The sequence below is a fragment of the Gadus chalcogrammus genome, unplaced genomic scaffold, assembly GCF_026213295.1.
Source record: "Gadus chalcogrammus isolate NIFS_2021 unplaced genomic scaffold, NIFS_Gcha_1.0 GACHA068, whole genome shotgun sequence".
Lineage (NCBI taxonomy): Eukaryota > Metazoa > Chordata > Actinopteri > Gadiformes > Gadidae > Gadus > Gadus chalcogrammus.
Window position 1 is genome coordinate 277,089 of NW_026613503.1, and position 13,901 is coordinate 290,989.

General features: G+C 43.6%; 1 protein-coding gene across 1 annotated transcript; it reads right to left on the reverse strand.

Annotated features, from left to right (window-relative positions):
* Positions 1-8,436: 8,436 nt before the first annotated feature.
* Positions 8,437-13,640, reverse strand: LOC130378155 (uncharacterized). Its single transcript, XM_056585039.1, has 15 exons — positions 12,002-13,640; positions 11,813-11,913; positions 11,615-11,734; positions 11,470-11,502; positions 11,289-11,375; positions 11,130-11,195; positions 10,822-10,910; positions 10,440-10,500; positions 10,306-10,356; positions 10,128-10,172; positions 9,975-10,036; positions 9,791-9,848; positions 9,631-9,694; positions 9,066-9,103; positions 8,437-8,874 (listed from the first exon to the last, which is right to left on the reverse strand). Exons 1-15 carry the CDS (start codon positions 12,042-12,044, stop codon positions 8,647-8,649), a joined length of 1,146 nt encoding a protein of 381 aa, XP_056441014.1. The 5' UTR covers positions 12,045-13,640; the 3' UTR covers positions 8,437-8,646.
* Positions 13,641-13,901: the final 261 nt, after the last annotated feature.

A 13,901-nucleotide genomic window follows, 5' to 3' on the forward strand; every position in this document is an offset into this window, starting at 1 on the left:
AATCATGTGCTGTGTATTTTCTAAGCAATAGAACACATTTTGTTAAAGATAATTAAAGTTAAAGTTGAATGGAAATCCCATGTGTGGGTGAGTGGCTCTCCCAATCAAAGCATTGAAACAAGGACAAATGTATAAAGTGCATTTACCCCCTCATTATTTAAACTACATAAACATATCATATATCATCTATACAGATATGATGAGCTTATTACTCACATGAAATATCGAAACAATATTTGTAATATCTCATCTCATCTCATTTTCGACCGCTTATCCGGGGTCGGGTCGCGGGGGGAGCAGCTCAAGCAGGGGGCCCCAGACTTCCCTTTCCCGGGCCACATTGACCAGCTCTGACGGGGGGATCCCGAGGCGTTCCCAGGCCAGTGTTGAGATATAATCTCTCCACCTAGTCCTGGGTCTTCCCCGAGGTCTCCTCCCCACTGGACGTGCCTGAAACACCTCCCAAGGAAGGCGCCCAGTGGGCATCCTTACCAGATGCCCGAACCACCTCAGCTGACTCCTTTCTAAGTAAACCACAAGATATTTTTTTAAATTTAATATAAAGATAAAACATATAGCAGACAGCTTTTCAACTTTTCTATCACAACTTTGTCATTGAGTGAGTGAGGGTGAGAGAGAGAGACATTGTGTGTATGGTCTAAAAGCAGTACGGGTTGTTCCAGTACTTGATGTTAACTCTGATTCGTATCATTTCTGTGAAGCCTATCTCTTCTGCTCACAGGGAATTAACATCCACGCAAACCACGTTTATGTTGAACTTCAATCATTGACTCCTGTGTGTGTGTGTGTGTGTGTGTGTGTGTGTGTGTGTGTGTGTGTGTGTGTGAGTGTGTGTGTGTGTGTGTGTGTGTGCCTGCGTGTGTGCGTGTGTGTGTGTGTGGGTAACACTTTAAAACAAGGTACGCAAAAAATTGGGTAGTTACTGTGGAACGAATAAGTAAAGAATGATTCATAACTCCTCAGTAGTTACTGAATAACTGTCACTTATGGGCCTAGTTAGGGCCCCAGTTGTTCATCATTCGTTACTCAGTAACGAATACAGTATCCCCTAGTCTGTTTGCCAGTAACTCCTCAGTAGTTACTGAGTAACCGTCACTTAGGGCGCCGTTAGGGCCCCAGTTAGGGCCCTGGTCGTTCCTCATTCGTTCCTCATTCCTTCCTCAGTAACTACCCACGTTTTTACGTACCTTATTGTAAAGTCTTACCAAAACGTTTCTATGTTTGTGACACTGTTAGGATGTATATCATGACTTCATCATTAGTCTGAGTAACAGCTGTGTTGTGGTGAAGCCCAGAGCAGCAGGAGAGAGCAGACTCCCCTGGACCCAGCTGTGTCTCCATGAAGGGTGACTGGTCTATGGGACTTCCTGAACAGTTTAAAGATGGAAAGTCTATTGAGAAGAAGTGAGGATTTAAACATTGCTCAGAGGTGGTGTGATTGAGAGGAGGGATATGGCTGTTTTAGTGATGTGGTTGACATGGTGTGAATGATTGCAACTGTTGGTTCTTTTGAATTCCGCATTCTCCGTTCGCAAACAACACGAACATTTTCTGAATTGCAAGATGACACATTTTTACTCGTAAAAGTGACTTTTGTGCTTTGACAAGAGAAAGGTTAATGTACTTATCCGAGGGAAAAGGCCTTATAAAAAAGTTAATGTTGACACACACACGCACACAAACACACACACAAACAGACATCTTTGCTGTTGTGCAAGCTGTGATGGATACTTGCAGACTTGCAGGCTTATATGGTAATAGTAATGAAGAAACGTATTTACCTTGAGATCTTCATTTCCTCCTTTGAACCGTTGCGTCTCCTGATACGTAGCGCTACAGGACGCTAAACCCTTTGATAACCCCTTGTTATCTGTGGTCTGTGTGTGTGTGTGTGTGTGTGTGTCTGTGTGTGTGTGTGTGTGTGTGTGTGTGTGTGTGCGTAATCTTGTGTTTTTTTTCCATGTCGTCAGAATAATTATTGAGTGTATTTCACAATATATTGTCAGCCATGGCAACATGTCTGTATTTGGGGGGATGGCTCTGTGGGGGAAACTCCCCGGCCGTCTGAGCAGCCTTGAAACACCACATCCCCATCAGGTCAAACAGTTTAGAACGCCCTGTACCAGAGATCTGAAGGGCTTCACAGGCCGCTTCTTAAAGGACGCCCCCTGACCCTAGCCCCCCAAAGGGCAAGGAAACCCCCTCTTATATCAGGGAACCTGGAGAATGAACCCAGAAGAGGGGTCCCTGTTATGTGCAGTTCTGCTCCATTCTTTTGCAGTTCTCCTGGAGCTCCTCCTTCAGCCCCTCCTCCTCCTCGTTACCTGGCACCTGCTGTTGCCTATAAAGCCTGGGAGGCTTTATCGGCTCTGTCTCTAGCCAGGGCCAGCAGCACGGTTCCCATTCACCAGTCTGTGTAACCTTTAGTGCCAATAAACCCGGTTTTTCTTATACCTAATCCTTGTTTGTCGACTATATGTTACTCCCCTCGAGCCGGGTCGTAACATATTGGGGGCTCGTCCAGGATCAATCTGGATCAGTTTTGCAGAGTTAAATATTTCTAATTTTCCCCTAGACAGAGTAACCTGGTATGTTTTGGTGGTGTTTGGCAGTGTGGCTATGAGCAGTTTTTTTTTTTTCATGGTGAGTATGGTGAGTATTGAATCTGAGTGCTATGATTTTAAGTTGTGAGTGATCCCCCCTGGTTAGTTAGGGAGTGTACCAGCTGGGCGGAGCAATCTGTCTTTCCATCGGTACACTATTTGTTATTTTGCCTTCTTTATTTTCGAGGTAATCCTGGGTGGAGACGTGTTCTCTGGTGGGGGCGAGCATTTCAGGGCCTTGGCCACATGGCTGAGGTTAACATGGCTGAGGTTAGTTAAAGTTAGGCAGATACCAGGGGGCTTGCTTAGTTGATCATTTGCACTCGGAGGCTTGCTCACTGTGCTCAGCAGTGATTGGTGTATTTGGTTATTTTTGCTTGGTGATTGAAGTTGTCTAGTATGGCGGCTATAGATGACTTTATTAGTGCACCCTCGGAGGAGTTGCTTGGTCAGCTCACTAAAGAACAGCTCCTTAGTCTTGCCAGTCATTATGACATTGAGATCGGCGCTAAAGTAGAGGCCATCTGCTGCTTTGGCGTTCCTACTTCTCGGGTCGAGCTGAAACGGTTTCTTGGCATGGCAGGCTACTACCGAAGTTTTTGTAAGAATTTTGCTACTGCGGCTGCCCCCTTGACTAGCTTACTTAGCCCAAAGGTCCACTTTGTTTGGACAGAGATGTGTCAGTTGGCATTTGAGAACCTGAAGGCCCTGTTGGTCAGTGCCCCAGTCCTGGCTGCCCCTGACTTTAACAAGCCATTTAAACTGGCTGTCGATGCTAGTGATGCTGGGGTAGGTGCTGCCCTACTTTAGGACGACTCATCAGGTGTTGAACATCCCGTTTGTTATTTTTCGAGAAAATTTGACATTCATCAGAAGCATTACTCTACCATCGAGAAAGAGGCCTTGGCCCTTATTTCTGCTCTGGACCACTTCGATGTGTATGTCTCTTCCAGTCAGGTCCTGGTGGTCTACACCAGGACCTGACTGCAACAATGTTTCTCCTTTATTTTTATTTTTTTTTGCATGCAACCTCTTGCAGGCCAGAAAAAAATTAAGAGGGGCCGCATTTGGCCCACGGGCCGCTAGTTGAATAGGCCTGGTCTACATCATCACATGCACACACCGCCACAAACACTCCATTGGAGAAACGAAACATAGCATGATCATCCGACTGAAACAGAAACTCTGCGACATCAAACACCAGCCCCTACAAACCACTCTGGTTCAACATTTCACACAACAACCCGTCACCCACCTCACCATCGCTGGATTAGAATCAGACCCCAGATGGACCACCCAACAACGCAAACACATAGAATACCAAAGGATGACCCGGTTACATACACTCACACCCACAGGCCTGAAGGAAAAATCCTGAACCATAACACACATTCACCACAACCAGCATACACCCATCACCTATTACACATCTACTACACCCACTCTATACGTCCATCTTACACTTTACATACATTCATCATTTACCCTCCATTACACTTTTATCACTTACTATCCATATCACATTCACCCTACACCTATAACACATTCATCATACAGCCACTACACATTCATTATTCATAACACACCTATTACACATTCATCATACTCCCATTATACATTCATTATTCATAATACACCTATGACACATTCATCATACACTACACATTCATTATTCATAATACACCTATTACACATTCATCATACACTACACATTCGTTATTCATAATACAATAAGTACACATTCATTACACCTGCATTACACCTACCACGCACATTATTCACTCCGACCTCTGACCTCCCATCTGGAGCCCCATGTGACCCGGCCAGAGGACTGGCTCCTGATCAACTCTCATCATCACATTACTCATGATCACAGAGCGTCGTGTCCAGGAATGTTTTAATAAAGCGCTGAGAGCAGAACGCTGGGACTCCTGTGAGCTCATTACACCAAACGTACACAACGCCTTTAGCTTCATGTTAGCTTTAGTGATAGCCACCTCGGAATAGAGCGCCATCTAGAACGACCTCACACTCTAGCCTCAACGTCGATGAGACCAACTGGAAATACAAGCCGGTATTAAATTAAACTGTTAAAGGGACTCACCTTTGTTGCATTTTTACACTTTTTTTGGATAAGGTTAAATTGGTAATAATAAGGTAATAACACTCTAATATTCAAGACAGACCCACCAGGAGTAAAAACAAACAATTATTTTACTCTCATAATATTTAGTGAAAACTTCAACCAATAAAATTCTTCGGACCGAATGACCTTATTGGCCGACAGACCTGTCTGTTTGCTGCATGGATATATAATGTTTTCCGTCTGCTTCTTGTGGCGCATTCGGGCCCGCGTCATCAAGGCGTGTCCTCAACTAGAGGGTTTGTTTTGATTCCACGGCAGACAGTAGCGAGTAGCGACCGTAGCGACTGACGATGGCAGACCAAAGTGGTCCACTGCGTACTGAAACTGCACCATTCAGTCCGATTAGGGGACTCATCTCGGACTCAGACTCACAGAGTTACCCTCCTCTGGAGCCTCAGGAAGACCTCCAGACTGTTGGCCACCAACTGCACCATTCAGTCCGACAAGGAGACCCGATTCGGCCTCAGAAGCCAAGTGGTCCCACTCCCCTGGATGATTCTCAGGACCTCCAGACCGTTGGCAACCAACCGCACCACTCAGTCCGATTAGGGGACCCGTTTCGGACTCAGACGCGAAGTTGTCCCGCTACTCTGGAGCTCCGGGAAGACCTCCAGACCGTTGGCACCCAACCGCACCACTCAGTCCGATTACGGGACCCATTTCGGACTCAGACGCGACGTTGTCCCGCTACTCTGGAGCTACAGGAAGACCTCCAGACCGTTGGCACCCAACCGCACCACTCAGTCCGATTACGGGACCCATTTCGGACTCAGACGCGACGTTGTCCCGCTACTCTGGAGCCACAGGAAGACCTCCAGACCGTTGGCACCCAACCGCACCATTCAGTCCGATTAGGGGACCCATTTCGGCCTCAGACGCTACGTTGTCCCGCTACTCTGTTTGTAATGCTCATACACCTTTCTTATACTCAGTGGGACCACTGTCCTTCACCATGGGGCCTCAAAACGGTATCACACGAAGCCCATAAAATTACAGTGAGCCACCTGCTAAATTTCTTGTTTACTAGACCCCTGGTAGATATTATGACCCCTGGGAGTCTAAACATAACCCATGGGAGTCTAAACATAACCCATGGGAGTCTAGAACTTTTGTACTGTAGCGACCCTGGGACAGTTAAATAGTTTGTGTGTTATGTGTTACATTATATTTCGTTGTCCGCTATGCCAGTTGTTCTATGTGCATGTATTGTAATGTTCTTCTTGTCAATCAGCGTGGGGGCGAATCATTAGGTCAGCTGGGGGCAAGTACCCCTGACTGCAGCCCGCAGACGGAGCCCACATGGAGGGGGCGGGCACTCAGTCCACATGGAGGGGGCCGGCACTCAGTCCACATGGAGGGGGCGGGCACTCCGACCACATTGACGATTGAGCAGATTTCCGCTGCTCTTGTTAATGCAAGAGTAAACGGTAATACTATGTTAAGCTAGCGGGAGCCCATGCTGTTAATTAAATTATACAAACAGATGGTACGGGAGTATTGTGACTGGGTATCTTTCTTGCTGCGTACCATGGAACTATTATAAAGTTAAGCATAGCCTAAACGACTTGCAAATACATTTTCTCTTGTTTATTTTTTTTTCCGCTTAGCTGTTCCACTCATGGACCTATTAACCCTTATAAGGTGTTCGGGACCCGTTTTCAGTTTTTAGCTTTATAAAAGTGATACAAATAATTATTTTTTTGAACTAAGATTCATTGGCTTTGGCTCATTTTCTTTGAGGAACATAAATCAGAAAAAAATTTCAATGACCCCCCCCCCTGTATACCCCCCCATCACATTTATATTACACACAGGGTGTTTGGGTCCAGTGGACCCGGAGCTAGTTTTAAGTGTGGAAATCATAGGTTCTGTGCACCCTCATTTTCCCTTCTTCCTCTGTGTGTGTGTGTGTGTGTGTGTGTGTGTGTGTGTGTGTGTGTGTGTGTGTGTGTGTGTGTGTGTGTGTGTGTGTGTGTGTGTGTGTGTGTGTGTGTGTGAGAGAGAGAGAGAGGTGAAGCAGGTGAATGGGCCCTTGGTGTGAGCACCCACAGTGTGCACCCACTGTTCCCGCACAAGGTTGCAAAATTGGAGCACCCAACACTATCTACACCCATATTCCCACACATTTCACCCTCTGTCTTGCGGGAACCAAGCTTGGGGACCTGACACTATAAAAAAGCTCTGTCAGCGTGGTTCCATACCACAACTGATCAAGATGGCAAAGCGATTCTCTGTTCAGACTGCCTTACAGTTGATATTTGAAGAGACAGAGGGTTTAGATGGTGATGCAGAGGAAATAGTTTCGGAAAGTGAGGATAACATTTCAGAGTCTGACACCGAGTTTGAAGAGGAGGATGAGCATCAGCCAGCTCCGAAACGTAAAAGAGCCTCAGGACTAGCCCTTCAGCAGGCAGGACCAGCCCGCAAGCAGCCAGCCCCAGGACCATCCCGCGAGCAGCCAGCCCCATGACCAGCCCGCAAGCAGCCAGCCCCAGGAACAACCCGCAAGCAGCCATATGTAGGACCAGCCCGTCAGCCAAAACGCTGTGAAGTGTGTGGACCCATGATGGACAGAAAAACACAATATGCATGGAACCAGTGCAAAAAATACATATGCAATACACACACAGTGAGACTCTGCCCCTCATGTGTGGTATAGTCTGATATACGTATAATGGCCGAGTTCAAAGGCTTTAATGTGTTGTTCAGACAGATGTTATTGAGTATGTTTCAATTTCGAATGTTGATTATTTCCAAGTTATGCCTGTTTTATGAGGCATTTCCTTATTTTGTTGCATTTTAATACAAAAATAAACAAAAACGAGTGGCACCTCTATTCATAAATGTGATTTAACAAAGGTAAAGTGAACAAATTTAACATATGTGTTGTTTATATTACTTGCAATTGGGATGAAGTAACCATCTGGTGAGTATTAAAAAAAAAAAGCTTGATTATGTTGAATTAAAAGGCAATGGGTCCACCAGACCCAGCAGCACCTCCTGTGTGACAAACAAACGAACACCCTATGAAGGTTAAGGTTCCACTTAAGAGTTCACGTTACAACCGTTCGCCGTTGCTCCATGTTTAAATCACAGTGCATTGTTCGTGAACCCGTTCACTAACTGAAATAGTGCCCCCTAGTGATCTTTTTTTTTTTTACTCAGTATTAATAGGCCTACTATTGCTGTTTTCGCTTGAATTTTTGTATTTCTCTACTGATTGCTTCGATAATGCAACATTAAAAGTTACTAACAGCGACTTCACACAGAAGCTCCGGCTTAGGGCCCCCCACCGCCCTTGGGCCCCTGGGCATGTGCCCGGTGTGCCCGTGCGGTAATCCACCCTTGCCTGTAAACAATGCAACGTGTGCGAACTCCTGTACCCGTCTGTCTGTGAGAGTCACAGGCCCAGTAAGAGCCAAAATAAGATTTGGGGAACTATGAAGACTGGGACCCAAAGGTATGACCTTAAAAGATGTAATGTGAGGAATAACGAAGTGACCACATCTAAGGGCAAAAAATGTACCTCAATAGACATAATGAAAAGCTACATGTGTGAAGCACATTAAGTTACACCAATCACAGGAGCACTAACAACAGTCTTTTTATTCAGCAAAACGATAAAAAAATAACAAACAAAGTCTCAACGGGGGGGGGGGGGGGGAACACACTGACGCCTTCCTCAGTGAGGTGGACGCCACTCTCGCTTCGTCGCCCGACATCGCCGTCACCGCCGCCATAGCTGCCAAGCGCCACCATTATGCTGCATCATCAGACTACTGGAGTCGTGTGGCGCAGGCGTCACGGGGAGGGGGGAGGGGGAGAGGTGTTTGACTCAAAAGAGGCAAACACCTTCAGGTTTCTCCTGTCCATCATCTACACACAGAAGAGTTCATAGTCAGTTTGTAATTGGAATGAGAATCGGAATGGTTGCCATGCTTCTTCCTCATCCCCGCCGTCATGGGATTTGCGCTGTACTGATGCTGCCCTCTGCTCCCAACCTTCCATCCCAAGGACCTCTGGGAGAGAGACGCTGTCCTTGAAGGACTGTACCTGGCACCATGCTGCTGCCTGAATTGTGTCCTTCAGGACAACATCCTCTTCCTTGAAGAAAAAATAAAAATTATTCGTGTCTGTACTTGACACCCTACTCTCCCAAAACCACAACATGGTATGCAAACAAAGGCTACTACTACTGATGAGTTTTCAGCGATAAAAAACACTATTCGACTAGTTATCAGACTATTTCATCTGGCTATACATACAACCTCCAGCATTACACACATATTACATACCAGGTTCCCAGGTTCCAGTTCCTGGTCTTCAGTTTTGTCTTGAAATAAAACAGATTGTTGTCAGTAATGTTGAGTAGGCTAATACAATGGAATAATAAAAGTAGGCCCTGCTGAACTCCCCAACCCAGCCACGGTGATCACCCGCACCTGACCATCATCACCAATCACGCCCACCTGTATATCTTCCCCAGTCATTCAACCTTTCGTCGCCAGATCGTCAACTACACTTACCTAGTTAAGTTATCCTCCGACCTCTCTAGCCTTTTCCTAGTATTCTCGTTGTTCTCGTTCACCACTCGACTCTCCTCTCCTGCAGGAATACCAGTTCCTCCGAACCGTCGAGGGTGACTACCTGTCCGGCAATCCACCCGACCAACCATCTCCGGATCGCCACAGACATTCTCCTCTGCTCTGTGTAGCAATAAACTGGTTAATTGCTACCAACCTCTTCCTGTCGTCATTTGTGCCGTGCGTTTGGGTTCACCCCGTCTTGCCTCGTAACACAAATACTCTGAATATGTGTAGGCCTACATGGATTCACCTGGATTAACAGTCTATACATTACCTGATCCTTCAGAGCTGGATGCTGTTGGAGCAACTCTAGCCCTTTTTGTGCAGAGATCTTTATCCTGAAATGTATTAGTGGTGGGAGGGTGGTAAGACTATAGTCTTTCACAATTGCTCTAAGACAACATCACACATTACAGTATATGACACGTACGTACCAATAGCTTTATTCCCTCCCGTCTTCTCTTCCTGCTTCCTGAAAGCTCCTCTGCAGACCTTGGTGAGTAAATGGCATACATTACATATTTTCAATATTTCAATACATTTTGGCAAGTTTGTTACAGTGAAGCAAATTATTTCAGAACTGTAAAGGAAACGTTAAACCCAATTTAAGACACTTACGGCATGGGGAAGTTCTTCAAAAGAACCAGGCACCACCATCGCCGTATTTGCTTCATGTTTGACTGACAAAAGAAACAATATTCAAATGGGTTAACAAATACAAATCAAAAAAACCTTGCCTCCACTAGTGATGATACACTTATGTAAACATACCTCAGCAAAGTCCCACCTTCCATCCATGACAATGTACATTGCGTACTGTAAATTAAGAGAAGTGGTTTATATTTATGTTAATAAAAATAAAAACAACTCTTTTTGAAAAGAGAAGAAATACCACCCCAGTTGCCCCAATATGACATATTCATAATATACTGAATAGCCATTTCCTTACCATCAACACAAACACCCCACAGTTGTTGGAAAAACCTTGCCTGGGTGCACCCTGTAGTGTGGAGAGTAAAAATGTTTTAGTAGAAGGTAGAATCAGATGGTTTATTTCTGAAATAATAATAAAAAATAAAAAACCTGAAGATCATCCACAGTAAGAGTCTTCCAAGGCCCAGGGGCTAAGATCTGAGCCAAGTTTCTGTGAACACAGTATACAGGAAAGTCAATTTAACAGTACAATACTTCTGCTATTCTTAACCCTCCTAAACATGCATAAAAGCTTAGAACACAGTTGTAACAGGATAAGCCACCAGGCTGTAATAAAAAAAAATAGGGTCAGAACAGCCCCACTGATAAGTTGCAACTATGCCTCGGTTTCACGCATCCAATTGGAAATTATGTACAGTATCTACAATTTTAGTTTATGTAAAACAGAGCCACAATTTAAAAATAAAAAATCGATAAGTGGTCTGAACAGAACTACCACTATCCAGAATTGTAAAATTGGCGATCTGAAAACCTGAATGGTATGGTGCGACTTTGATCTCTCCACCCAGTGCCACAGAGGGGATCTAGGAAGAAAATCTCCCTAGCTTGTGGCTTGAGGATCTGTCAATGTTATGTGTTCAGATATAAACAGACACATAAACGTACAACCTTCAAAGCTATGTCATTAAAGTTGTTGGATTTTCAAGTGATTCAGTGATTAATAAAACAAAGCTATGATACATTTCACTTCTTGTGAAGGCCATGATCATAAATTAACTTAAATTAAACCTAGTCTTATGGGCACAAAACAAAAGTGAAGGCAAAACTGAATGTTCTTACACAAAGGTTCCAGTGTCCAGGTAACCAGACCGGAAGAACTATCCACTGCAGACTAGTTGCATTTGCCTAGCAAAGGGAAACAATAGACCCGTGTATAATATGAGTGCATGTCTGATACAAAACACGCAATAACAAAAGGATGAATAATATAAAAAATACCGGCAAATGAAGCATGGGGTTCAACGATAATGGGGGACTCCAAGTAGCGACAACATGACTGCTTGCAGCAAACATACTTGCTACTTTCTGTAACAGACAAATTTCAACAATCTGTTATAGTAACAATCCATTGTGATTATTTATTCTATTTGGTTTACATATATAAGAAGAGTTTTACAACCTTCTCAATAACTTTCAGACAACTGCTCAGGATCTGGCAAAAAAAAGCATGCACAAATGAATTAAGACACTGTAAATAAATTAACAAACATGGATGAAATAGATAACCTTTAAAAGTTTCAAAACATTGTGTTCTGTATTTTTACCATCCCATTCACTTCTGATCCCAAACCTATGCTCCAAAAATCGGATCGACTGAGGACTAAGTTGTTCACATATGCAATGTGCTCGGTTGGACTTCTGTTTTTATCGATGATGTCCTCTAACTAGGGAAGGAAATACAATATATGTTATTATTAAGTACACTTTACAGATAGGTACAATGTCTTTGTAGTTCAATTCACCTGCTGTGTCTGTATGTCCAGAAGCTCCTGTCCCCAGCATGCTCTGCTCGGTGTTATTTTCTGAAGACTAGTGAAGTCATCCAGCTCACTGTCATCAGTAGCTAGAGGAAAGACCACCCAAAAAGATTTTCATAATTATGACAAAGTCCACATTGGACCAAATATAATTTGAAGGAGCATCTGACTTACACGTTTGTAGCTCCTCACTGTTATTACTGCGGCTTGATGACATGGTGCACAGTACAGGTTGTGGGGGAAGGACTGTTGAATTAAATGTTAAATGTTTTTTAAAGAAACTGAAACATTGAAATTCCAAACATTGTTATATTATATTTATTTGATAGATTACCCATCATTTTGCCATGGCTATCCAATTGCATTTCAGTATTTGCAGGAACAATCTTGCAGAATTCTTCCTTTGTTTTCTGGTTCCTCGCCACATTGTGATGGTGTAAAATATTTCTTTGTAGAATTATATGGTTGGAGGGTGTGGTCATGTTGAGGAAATAATTATTTTTCCTCATTCCTGAAAACAATTGTTCTACACACTGTCTGTTTATTTGACCAACAAGCTCAGGCACGAGTCCGATCTTTCTAAGGACATCACTTGGATCTTGACTGTTGCTCTGGTGGAAGACATCACTAAGAGCATAATGCTCCGATGAGCCAGTTAGTGGGTGGCCATTTTTGTCTTCTGGCACCTTGGGGTTCTTCAACCAAGGCATATGAACTTTAAGCTTGCCCTCTGATGCCTGCTTAATGTTCTCCACACTTGGCTCCAATAACCTCCCCTGAAATGGTTCAAACGTGTCCAGCTGTCTTCTGTTGGCATGCACTGCTAATCCCCTCGCGTAGTCATAGACTGAAATGTTTGGGAAGTGTTTCCATGACAGCAGCATATCAACATAGTCACGTGGGCTCTCTGCTCTGAGATTGAATTTTACAGAGTACACAACGCCACACGGGCAAGTGATGACAGCCAAGCCACCTACAAGACAACAGAAGTGTTTTGTTAGTAATCTCACAATATTCATCTTTGCGCTCTGAAAAAATGCCTGATTGACTAATTTACACAAACAAAATTATTGTCAGATTAAATTAAACAAGTATTGGATTCACATATTCTTTCACTCACCAGAAGCCCCCCACACCTTCTGAAAGACTTTGTTGTAAGTAACCCTATTGGACATTTTTTGCTGTAATCAGACCACAAGGTCTGTCTTTGAGCCCTTGTTATCCAACCCACAGGCTTTGCAAAGAGCCCTTACTGCCTCTACCTGTTGGGAAAATGCATGTTTTTTATTATTTATTATTGAGAAATTATGTTTTGTGTCACATAAAAGACACATATTTAGTTAAGTTGTTTCACATCAAACTTACCTTCAGGTTTAATACTTTGTCAACCAGGCGCTCTTCAGTTATTAGCTGGTCATCAGCCTCAGTGCTTTCCAGTTTGGGTGTATGTAACTTCTCAAACTCAGTGTTCAGGACATGTGCTGAGCATCTGGTTTGGGGACCGATCCATGGTGCCCAGTGGTGGTAGCTCGGGGCAACAACAAAGGGGTTCTTCTCACCTACTATTGAAATAGTTGCGTAAAGCAATTTGTTTAGAAAATGATATCACATAATCTCAAACAGAGACAAAACATTGTTATTCTTAAAAGCTGGTTTGACTTTGTTCATGACTTACATGGAATTAAACCTCTGCTGAGCATTTCTCTCGTCACAGCATCCCAGAACTGTTCGATGTCCACATGACCATCATAGTTGTCTGGTGGGCTTTCAATGTCACTGACTGGTAAAAAAAGATAGATATGATGTTGGTGTCAACATGAAAAAAATAAATCATGGGAGCATGCTGCTCCAAAAAAAAAATCAAAAAGAAAAAAATCCAATATTTTAACTCCATTATAGTTATAATATTGTTGAGATGACAGTAATTTGGAGAAAGGCGCTATTGTGAAAGCGTTGAGTGAATACATTTTGTGAAACATTTTATTAAATACCCCTTTTTTGTGAAGATCCATTACTATAACTGATGGATTGTATCCACAGGATATACATGCATACATGTATTCATGGTCAGTTA

Bases quoted from the DNA above. Each gene is read 5' to 3' on its own strand.
- LOC130378155 (XM_056585039.1), bottom strand. From the start codon at position 12,044: ATGTCATCAAGCCGCAGTAATAACAGTGAGGAGCTACAAACGT. The intron at 11,503-11,614 runs GTAAAAATACAG...TTTTTTTGCCAG, and splicing joins GATCAGAAGTGAATGGGATG to ATCCTGAGCAGTTGTCTGAA. The intron at 11,376-11,469 runs GTTGTAAAACTC...TGTCTGTTACAG, and splicing joins GTCTGAAAGTTATTGAGAAG to AAAGTAGCAAGTATGTTTGC.